Raw genomic sequence first — 11,095 nt, forward strand, 5'->3', positions numbered from 1 at the left:
ATATCATTCTAGTATTTGTTACGTAAAACTGGTTTACTTTTCTTAAAACCTAACATTCTCTACAAAAAATCAATTTTTGATTAATGCTAATTGGTTTAAATTTATCATCTCCACTATTGTGGTTTTCTCACTACATAATTACTACAATTCTCACTATAAAGTTAAGTCTTTGAATTCTATTAAAATATCTAGTATTTTTGGCGTAAAATCAAATTTAGCTTTTAATGTTTACATATTTTTTAGTCAATTTAGCCTTTAATCTATTTTTTAGCTAAGTTTAGCTCTTAATCTTTTATAAAAGAGTCGGATTTGACTATTAACTTTTCGAAAGAGTCATTATTTTTTTAATAAAAATAATAACTAAAACGTTAAATTTTTAAACATGATAGTTTGCAAGGCAATCTATATGTACTTCCATACTTCCTTTTTTTTTTTGAACTTTTTATAATTTTTTTAAGTTTGAATTTTTTTAAAATATTTTTATAATTTGTAAAGTATTTTTTGATGTGATATATAAGACAACTAATGTCATGTCAGGATGAAGAACACTTGGCCCGTCATGCAAGTTGTCACGCCAACATCGTTAAAAAGTTAATATTTTTAATTAGCATTTTCATTAAAAAATTTTGACTAATTTTTAAAAGATTAATGATCATATTTAGTTAAAAAAATAAGAACTAAATTAAATATATATATATAAATGTTAGAAGCTTCTCAGCTGCATGAAGAACATTTGTAACCACATCAAGCAAATCCAATCCAAGATTAAATATTGTTGATTGTCACTCATGTTTTACAGCATTAAATCACATTGCAGCATTAAATCCAAGATTAAGTATGCTGCTTCAAGTTTACTACAAACTTCCGCTTACTTTTAGCTGTTATGTTCGTATGTACTTGTTCTTCGATTAGTCCAACTATGTACCACGTTTATATATATATATAAAGACGATTGTGAATGTCGTTTATATCAAGGTTGAGAAGTGCTTTGATCAACTGGTTTTAGTTGGCTAAATTTGTTTTATTCAAATTAAAAGAATGCCTTTGATATGGTTAATAGACAACATTTTGAACCAGCTGTCCACCAGCAGTATAAACTACTACTAAGTCACCTTGATAAGAAAATAATATGCCATGTTTATAAATCATACACTCTCTGCCGTAACTAAAATCCAATCAAAATCACATAAAACAAATGCTGAATAGAGGAAACAGGGACTAAGACCAGCATTATCTTTGATTATTTTTACTCCCAAGGGGTTGCAAATATACATTGTAACATTCTAACATTCCATGGCAATGAAATCAATTAACGAAAATCCAAAAATCTCCATCTTGATAATGCTTTTACTTGTATTTTTTTACCAGATATTTTAGACAGCCACGGCCGTGTCGGAAAGGATGGAAGAATTAGACTTAATTAGAAAATAATGGACGAATTACGGTAGCTAACAAGGTTGAACATGGATTTACCATTTACCAAGTCAATTATATATATACATATTGATCATTTCTAGTAATTTTAATGTACCAAATTTTGGTAGTCCTTTCTGCAAAATTGTTGCCGATTCCCAAAAGGGTATTTGCTTCAACTTCCTTCTCATTCTCGTTGGACTGTCGCTCTTGGCCGACTTCCGCTGAAGTTCTGCGGTTTAGTCTTGGCAACGTCAACAACTATCATCCACCCATTTATGATCTACAAAAGCAAACAAGAAAGCACTCAGCCTCAGTTTATATTTTCAGTCATAAGCCAGATATGAAAAAGTACATGAATAAAAAGGGGTATTCGCAATTATATACCTTGCCATTCATCTCCTTGAGTGCAGCACTGGCAGCCTCCTCTGTGGTGTATTCCACGAATGCATACCCTTTAGATCTTTTAGAGATCTTGTCCATTATGATTTTAACTGTTGAGAATAGAAGCACTATTAGCAACTAAATCTACATTTTTTGCATGAAACTTGTTTCATGGAACGTGCAAAGATACCTTCAACAAGCTCACCAAAACCTTCAAAATGTGAACGTAATGTTTTCTCAGAAGTGTAAAATGATAGGCCTGTTCGAGAAATACAACAGATCACCAGAGACCATCCATTAGCAAATAAGAAACAAAGGTATAAAATGAATCCACAATGCCTCAAAGTTTTGAATCCCATGAAAGAATATACAAAGACTAGTAGAGGCAATGATGCAACAAGACTTTTCCGGTTTACATGATCCAAAGATATCAAATCAACAAAGACAGTATTCATATAGGGGAAAGAGAATAAAATTAGATTAGCAGCAACAATTACCTGTTATGAAAAGTTTCTTAGTTCTTATGGAGGTCGTTTCACTAGCACTCGTAGAATTTTGTAGATTATTACCTAGAAATCAAGAATTGTTACTCTGTATTGGAAGGAAAGAGAGATAAAAATGAAAAAGACAGATACTTTGATAGCCATGTATGTTTGACCAAAATAAGAATGAAATGTTTGAATGTTAATATAGAGGGAAAAATAATTGTAAGCTAACAAAAGCTAAGAGGGGAAAGTAATACATATCAAAATTTTAAATCTTACAATGAAGATTATCTTACTTGCAGGCTAAACATGATAAGAAATTATATATCATCTCATATAAGAATATGAGCATTTCCTTCAAACTAAGAGATCATTTATCCATCTAGTCGCCCACACGAATTTTGTCCACATGAAACTAATCCTTCAAATTATTATATTTCCTTCTTGTAACCTTCGAATTCTTATACCCTTTCCAAATTCTCATCAAGCCAACAAATCCAAAACCGAAACTAATTTATTGGGATTTGGAAAACCATCTATATACAAGGATCTCCTCCTAGTTCTTATTATAAAATATTCCCACCCAGTGATGGTGAAGGATAGTCAATGAAGAGGTCTATATCAGAACAATGAAAAAAGTTTTTTAAATGAGAGAAAACGATGTGAGACGAGGGGAAAACCTCCATAGTCTTTATTCTCTGACTCAAAATTCTTATCTAGTTCAACAGATAAAACTCCAGGCACACCTGTGGTAAAAGGAAGCATTCAGTCCAAAACCGCAAATGCACTATAACCTTACAAATACAGATTACAAGAACACATACGGACCGGCTAATTCATTTGCACTTTCCTCATCAAGTTCACAACAGAAACCAAATTGGGATTGCCAAGATACATGATATATACACATTTGAGCATCCTTCTCACTGCAACAAACAATCATTTCACCCCAAAGTTAATAAACTCTATGATACAAAACCCAGATTTCTTTCGTGCTTAATGAGGAAATGCTTACTTTCCCAAAACTTTGGTCAGTATTTGAGTATAATAATCAACCATTTGTGCTTTTGTGACAACCCCAATTCCAGGCTTGTCCATTCGAACAAGCCAGTGTTTGGTGTTCCCAGCAGGAAACAACTGCAAATTCCCTATGTTAGCAATAAATTCAATGTTTGAAGCAGTGTAATCTTTTTGCTTAGAATTGTAATTTGGGTCTGGCTTAACCAATAAAACCTCAGGTAAACCTACAAATGTAGAGATGCAAAATAAGTAAGCACCCTTTTCAAAATAAGCAGAGATAAAGAAAACAAACTGGAGAATGAAGAAGAAAACACTAACGAGAAAGTTCACGGGAGGCTTGTTCATCAATATGGCAGCAGAAGCCAAAGTGGGTATCACAAGAGGCGTCGTATATACACATCTGAGCATCTTTTTCAGAGCCCAAAACTGTTCCCAAAGTATTGACATAGTAATCAATGATTTGGGGTTTGGAAGTGAACCCTTCTGGTGGCTTAGCCATTAGCACCACCCAGTAGTTGCCCTTAGCTGTTGAAGAAGAAACAAAGGAAGCTAAGGTTGCAATTTCAGTTTTAGATGAAGAAATACAATAATTGGATAAGGAAAGGTTGAAGTGGTTCTGAACAGCAATGGGAAATCTGATTTTAGTGTTTAGGGAAGCAAGATGGGGCAGTGATTTGTGAGAGTTGTTGATTCCAAAAGAAATGGTGGGCACTGCCAGTGAGGGACGAAGAGCTTCCATAGGCATAGCTGTTGCTTCTCCCGACCCTGCTGAATGCTTATGCTTCGCGCTTATCAACTTCTGGTACTCGGCTTCGGTTGGTTGGGTTGGGCCACGTTTGCCGTTCCCAGCCCATGTAAACAAATGTCCTGAGGATTTTGGAAATAGTCTAGTATACATCTTGTTAGGCTTCGAAAAGTCAGACTGGATTTTTATAATTTTAAGATAATATACCCTCTTAAAATAATAAAATTTTAATTTAGCCCTTCTAAAATCTATAAAGATGTTTGTTAATACAGTGAAATTACATTTTAATTTTTATAAAATTAAACTTAACTTCGACCACTCACTCACCAAAAAATTTCTAACTTCGCCTTACTTATAGTTCCTATCTAGGCAATATTACATATAAACAACATTCGATATTGAGATACTACAGCAAAACTGAGAAAGTTTCAAGTTGCTTTATCTCTCAGCTGTTATACATCTGCCTATAATTTCACCAATAGTCTCCACAGGAACATGACCCATTAATGAAATGATGAAATCTGTTATTATCCCTAACAACTATCTCTCTTCCTGTAATCCTTGAAATAAGCTTTATGGCTTCGTGACAATCACCACATACACGAAGGTTTTTAACAACTCGAATCACGTCTAACGGAGCGGTACTGATTAAACCAAAGGCAATAGCCAGCTTCTCACTGTGGCAACCAAGGAAATGCTCTTTTCTTCCTCTTCTATGTCAAACAACACATAATCCGTCGTTGGAATGTAACCAGCTGCTTTAAGTTCCTTGGCCAATCCACCAAGTTTTTTATATATCATTTCGGACATGGGGTGAGACTTGTCACCCACAAGGAATTCATGAACAGTCCCATTTACTTCAATCCAACTATACCCTGGTACTTTTTGTATTCCTCTTTCATTCATGATTGACCTAATTTTTGCAGCAGCATCCCACTTATGACTCGCTGAATATATATTTGATAGGAGAACATAATTTCCTGAATTCCATGGTTCTAATTCAATGAGTTTCTTTAGTACATATTCTGCTAACTGGGTATCCTTGTGCAGTCGACATCCACCCAACAAGGCCCCCCAAACAATACAATTGGCTTCCATTGGCATATTTTTTATCAATTGATGAGCGTCACCTAGTAAGCCAGCACGGGCTAGAAGATCCACCATGCACCCATAATGCTCAATAGTAGGAGTCAAAGAAAAGACACGATTCATGCTGTCAAAATACCGTCGACCGTCGTTAACCAGACCAACATGAGTACATCCACAAAGCAAGCCCATGAAAGTGTTCGCATTAGGTAGAATACCTGATTTTTCCATTTGGCCGAAAAGACCAAATGCGGGTTTAACATGTCCATTCATTGCAAGCCCAGATATTGCAGCATTCCAAACTACTACATCTTTCTCTTTCATCCTCTTGAAGATTTCCCAAGCTTGAGTCATACTCCCACATTTTGCATACATGTCAATCAATGCTGTACCTAGAACAGGGTTAGACAGAAACTCCTCTATGTCCATTAACTTACTAGCCCAGTCCCCTAGCTCTAGAGCTCCTAACCTGGCACAAGCGGAAAGCACGCCGACCATAGAGTAACGATCAGGTGCCAACTTCTCTTTCTGCATTTGGAAGAAGAGGTCTAGTGCTTCTTTTGGGAGTCCATTAGATGCATAGCCTTGAATCATAGTGCTCCAAGTAATTATGTCCTTCACAGGCACCCCATCAAAAGCGTAACGTGCTTTCTCCATGTTCCCACACTTGGCATACATATCAACCAAAGCGGTTGCCACAAACACATTTCTGCTCAACCCAAACTGTGTTATGCATCTGTCAATCCACTCCCCACGATTCAAATCCCCTAAGTGAGCACAAGCTGACAGAACTCTAACAACACTGAAACTATCAGGCCTCAAACCCATATCTATTAGCTTACGAAACAAATCAACCGCTTCTCTATACCGTTCAACATCTATGTACCCACTAATCATTGCTGTCCAAGAAATAACATTTTTATCAGGAATATCGTCAAACACCTTACGTGCATAATCCAAATATCCACATTTGGAATACAAATACAGCAAACTTGTCTTGATAAAGACATCACGATCGAATCCTAGTTTTATAACGAGGGCATGGATTCTTATTCCTAAATGGAAATCCAAAAGCCTGGAACAGGCCTTGAGAACGAAAGGGAAAGTGAAATTGTCGGGCCAGAAGCCTTGGGTACGCATTGAAGCGTAAAACTGGGTAGCATCGAGGAAACAATCGGTGGAAACAAGGCCCTGAATCATCGTGTTCCAGAGAAAAACGTTGGGATCTTTGGCTTGATGGAAGATGAAGCGAGTGTAGTTGGTTTGATCGAAATTGAAGGAAGCTTTCAAGACGACGTTCAGGAGATAGCTGTCTTGGTGAAGGCCAAAGCGGAAAAGCGCGGCGTGAACATGCTTGAGGTGTTTGATGGAGGTAAAGCCTTCGAGAATGCATTTCTTGATTTCAATGAATTTCGAAAATGATGAAGTTGCAGGGCTGAGGCTCGTGATCATGGCCATTGCCATGGATGTCTAGGCTTTGCCACACTGGTTCACACCAGTCAACCGCCAGACGTAATTGTAAATACAAGTTAAAATATGAGCGGAGATTTTGGTGGAAACCGGTAAGGTGCACTTACAGCCATAATAAACGCTATCAAAATTTTTAAAAAAAAAAATTCAGCGCTTCATTTCTTTACTGCTCTTGATATTGAAAACAAACAAAAAAAAGCATTTTTAGATTTTTTACCCTTTTTTTTAATTTTTATAATTGTTAAAATATTGTATATTATTTTCTTAATTTCTTAAAATTTAAGCAATTGTGCATTTTCATAGCTGCATTTGTTTTTTTCTTTTGACTAGATAGCTTTTAACATTGCTTCAATTGCATTTATTTGCTTCATTCATTTTAGTGCTGGACAGACTAAATTGTATGGTGGAAAAGTCTCTTCTGTAAATATATTGTAAAAATAAAGGTGAAAAAAAGTGATTGGAGATAAGAAGATAATATATTATTGATGGCTTCATCCTTGCTAACCACAAAATCTCACTCACATTATGGTGGAATTGGATTCTTTACCAATTACTGCTTTTGATCCTATCAGCTTAAATTTGATGAATTTTATATGTACTAGAGTATTGTATCGATGTATGTATAATTTTTTTTATTGATATTAGTCTATTCCAGTGTATCACTTTGGATCTATTGTTATTTTTAAAAAATAATAAAAATATTTATTAATATCAAATAATGAGATTAAATCAATCTCAAATATAAAATACTCATCAATCATATAAAATATTCTCTCTCTCTCTTTTGTAGAAAAACACAGCTTAAAGCGAAAAAACTCAAAATATTACACTAATTCCTCAAAGAAATCACATAATCCACCTCAATTAAACTTCTAGCTGATTGCGGGGGTTCTTCAAACCAATGAACTTCTGTGAAATTTATCGTCATACACTTGATCATATGATTAGCTATTGTATTTTGGAATCTCAGAATATAACGAATAAGAACCTTCCAGCTTCGACTCAATAAATAATGGATAAGACACATTTCAGTCAAATAACTATCTGCAACTCCGCTATAACTCAAAATAAACAAACTCAAAAAAAATTATTCCATAGATTAAATACTAAGACAATCTCATACTATACATATAAGAATGCATAATTAACAGATCTAAAATAAACAATAAAAATTTAAAATTTAAATTCGAATTTAAAAGTATATTTTGAAAAAAAAATTTCTTGTATCGGTTAGTACACTATATTTTAGTTGATACAAACAAAATCAATTTATATACATTAGTACAATCGGTATTAATTAAAATTTACACTGAAATAGAATCTAGATTTTATTATTCCGATAATAAAATCGGAATGAAGCATTCCCACTATTATGAATGGTACTAAAATAGAATCGGTTAACTTAGGGTGGGTTTGGATGAGCGATTGGGTGTGGTGCGTTTAGCTTACTTTTTGTCTCACGCTACAGTGTCGCTATAATATCTAATCTCACCGCCACTACTGTTTTTACACTAACCGTAAGTAAACGCACTGCTCATCCAAACTCACCCTTAAGCTGGATAAATAGATAAGGAAATCGCATTGTAAATACTCAAGAGAAGCGACTTAAATAAGCTTAGGAGTTTACATTTTATGAATTCTACTATATATGTAGATTTTAAAAAAAAAAAAAATATTTTCTGGTGTTTAAATGATTCTGCGTAAAATATTCTCTATTGTTTGACAAAAAAAACTTAAATCACTTTTCAAACTTATTTTAAGTGAACTAAACATATCATAAATTATATTTGTTATAAAATATTGTAGAAGGATTTTCCTTTGATAATCAAAATATGTTTTATTATAATATAATATTTTATATAGACTTAATAATAAAAAATATCTAATTAAAATTTAATTTGAAGTTAAGTATATATATGCCAGCTGAGTCTTAGCTCGATTGACATCGGCATTATTGCCAATGTAGGAGGACGTGGGTTCAAGTGCACTGAAGCATATTATCCTCTTATTTAAGGGTGGGGAGAGGTTATGGGTAGTTTAGACATTATATAAAAAAGAGCATATATGACAATAACCTATAATAATAAGATTAATGTTATCAGGTAGATGTTGCACCCTAAGCTAATTACTTTTAGAGTAAAAAAATGTATTCTGTTTTTATATATGTTGTAGATATGGCTCAAAAAGTCAATTATCCGATGTATCCTACTATTAATAAAGGTATGGAATGTTGTCTTTTTAACCAATAATATATTATTTATTAAAACATAAATGTATAAAATGGTTCTTCAATATCTACAACCATAAGTAGGGGTGTGTAAAATTTGGGTAAAACCGAAAAAATTCGATTAACCGACCGATTAATAATATATTATTTATTAAAACATAAATGTATAAAATGATTCTTCAATATCTACAGCCATAAGTAGGGTGTGCAAAATTCGGGTAAAACCGAAAAAATTTGGTTAACCGACTGAATTCGGTTAATCGATCTATTAATCGAATTTTTTCGGTCGGTGGTCGGTTAATTATTTTTTGATTTTTCGGTTAACGGTTAATTCGGTTCGAAATCGGTCAATTAACCGAATTTTTTCGATTTAACCAAAAAATTAATAAATAAAATTATAATATATAAATAAGCCCACTATTCACTTAAAACCAATCCAAACCCAAGTATTCAACCCAACCCAATTACCCAACTCAACCCAATCACAAAAATTACAAATAATTTAATAAATAAAAATAAAATTCTAAAACTAAAACTAAAACTAAAACTAAAACTAAAGTCTAAAAGTCTAAAAATAATTTAATTATGTAGTGATTCAATTTGGTTAATTCGGGTAATCCGGTTAATTCGGATAATTCGGTTAATTTTTAACCAAAAATAAAAACTATATAATTTTCGGTTAATTCGGTTAACCAACCGAATTAACCGAAAAAATTTCGGTTCGGTTAATTTTTTCTGAAAAAATTTCGGTTCGATTAACGGTTAAAAATTTTGAAAGGTCAGTTAATTCGGTTAATGTTATTTCGGGTTGATTAACCGAATGAACACCCCTAGCCATAAGATGTCTGATCTTAATGGACATCTATATATTTAATCAAAACCTACGTTATATCAATTGAAAATTTAGAGGGCAAAGGTAGAAAATTATGTTTATATATATATGGTAAAATTATAGTTTGATTCTTTAATAAATGATAATATTTTGTTTTAATTATTCTAAAAACTATAAAGATATATTAGAAATTCTATAGCGTACGCGTATGCATCACGTATTTAGAATACAAAGGTGTGTTTAAAAATAACATATAATAAATAATAATAATAGCACATTAAATATGTACGATATTAAAATGAGAAATATAGATTAAATTAGGAGTAAAATAAGATTTAAACACAAAACACATAAAATTAAGAATACTAAGTGAAAAAAATTATTTATCATTGTTTGTCATCAATCTTCAGTTAAATAGTTTCCCAAGAAATGATATTTAAGCTAGAGATGATGGCTAAACGTTAAACGGTCGTTGGTTTGTTTGAAGTCTTGAGAATTAAGATTCATAAACCGATTGGATGTAATTCATGTTCTTGCTAGTTAATTATAGGACTCCAAGGCGACATGATTGATGGGTGTGAGAATGATCATAGCAGTGGAAAAATATTTTCCAAGGTTTTAATACAAGACGCATGCATCATATTGCATTCTTGATATGTTGCTGAAATGAAAATATTTACTTAATACAAAGATAGTAATTAGTGAATCTTTATCTTTTGAGGTGCTGTGAGGGTGTCACACCTGTGATGGCACCACCAAACACGACAGTGCCTACGGTTGCGACAACGACAATCCGGTGGCCGGCGGATGGTCGGCCGCGACGGTTCTTTGATGGTTAAGTAGTGGAAGACTTACTGAAACTCTACCAGAGAATTTGATTTCGGATTAATTATTTCAAAATTATTATTATTTTCATATATTTAATATTTAATATTTAATTTAATACTTATCTTAAAAATATTTTATTAATTTAATATTAAAGTGATTATATTAATATTAAATTAAATTTAATATTTATCTTGTAGATAAATATTCTATTAATTTAATAAGATTTAATATTAAAATAATTAAGTTTAATCATAGTTGGACTATCTAAACTCTCTTATTATATAAACACCTCTTATATAAAACAGAGCACTAGGTCATTATTTTTCACACAATTAAATTCAAGAGAAAGTTGTAGAGAGAAAATTCTCTAAGGAAAATTATTTTAGAAAATTTTTAGAGATATTTTTCTTATTTACAACTTGATCCCAAAGTTTAGAGAAATTATAAAATTACCACATTAGTAATTTTGTGAAAATTTTATGTTTCGAAGTGAGTCCAAACTCGACAAACTTGAGCTTGAGGAAAGCAGAGAATACTACTTGATTGAAGCGTTCATCTTAGGTATTAATTATTTTAGATATCATAATCAAGTTCTAATTTTGGAA

General features: G+C 32.6%; 1 protein-coding gene and 1 pseudogene across 2 annotated transcripts; both read right to left on the minus strand.

Moving 5' to 3' along the window:
* Nucleotides 1-1,219: 1,219 nt before the first annotated feature.
* Nucleotides 1,220-4,243, minus strand: LOC107915694 (organelle RRM domain-containing protein 1, chloroplastic). 2 transcript variants are annotated; one of them, XM_041103451.1, is made up of 8 exons: nucleotides 3,621-4,243; nucleotides 3,298-3,419; nucleotides 3,111-3,208; nucleotides 2,963-3,028; nucleotides 2,295-2,366; nucleotides 1,988-2,056; nucleotides 1,801-1,907; nucleotides 1,220-1,696 (listed from the first exon to the last, which is right to left on the minus strand). In XM_041103451.1, exons 1-8 carry the CDS (start codon nucleotides 3,747-3,749, stop codon nucleotides 1,601-1,603), a joined length of 759 nt encoding a protein of 252 aa, XP_040959385.1. In that variant the 5' UTR covers nucleotides 3,750-4,243; the 3' UTR covers nucleotides 1,220-1,600. The 2 variants fall into 2 exon arrangements, with proteins under 2 accessions (XP_040959385.1, XP_016700309.1); XM_016844820.2 differs by having other exon boundaries at nucleotides 3,298-3,526; nucleotides 3,621-4,211.
* Nucleotides 4,244-4,422: 179 nt separating this feature from the next.
* Nucleotides 4,423-6,771, minus strand: LOC107915693 (putative pentatricopeptide repeat-containing protein At3g08820; annotated as a pseudogene).
* Between the last annotated feature and the right edge of the window lie 4,324 nt (nucleotides 6,772-11,095).

This window comes from Gossypium hirsutum, chromosome D10, assembly GCF_007990345.1.
Source record: "Gossypium hirsutum isolate 1008001.06 chromosome D10, Gossypium_hirsutum_v2.1, whole genome shotgun sequence".
Lineage (NCBI taxonomy): Eukaryota > Viridiplantae > Streptophyta > Magnoliopsida > Malvales > Malvaceae > Gossypium > Gossypium hirsutum.

Bases quoted from the DNA above. Each gene is read 5' to 3' on its own strand.
- LOC107915694 (XM_016844820.2), bottom strand. From the start codon at position 4,200: ATGTATACTAGACTATTTCCAAAATCCTCAGGACATTTGTTTACATGG. The intron at 3,209-3,297 runs GTAAGCATTTCC...TGTTTGTTGCAG, and splicing joins CTGACCAAAGTTTTGGGAAA to TGAGAAGGATGCTCAAATGT. The intron at 2,057-2,294 runs GTAATTGTTGCT...TTTCTCGAACAG, and splicing joins TAAGAAACTTTTCATAACAG to GCCTATCATTTTACACTTCT.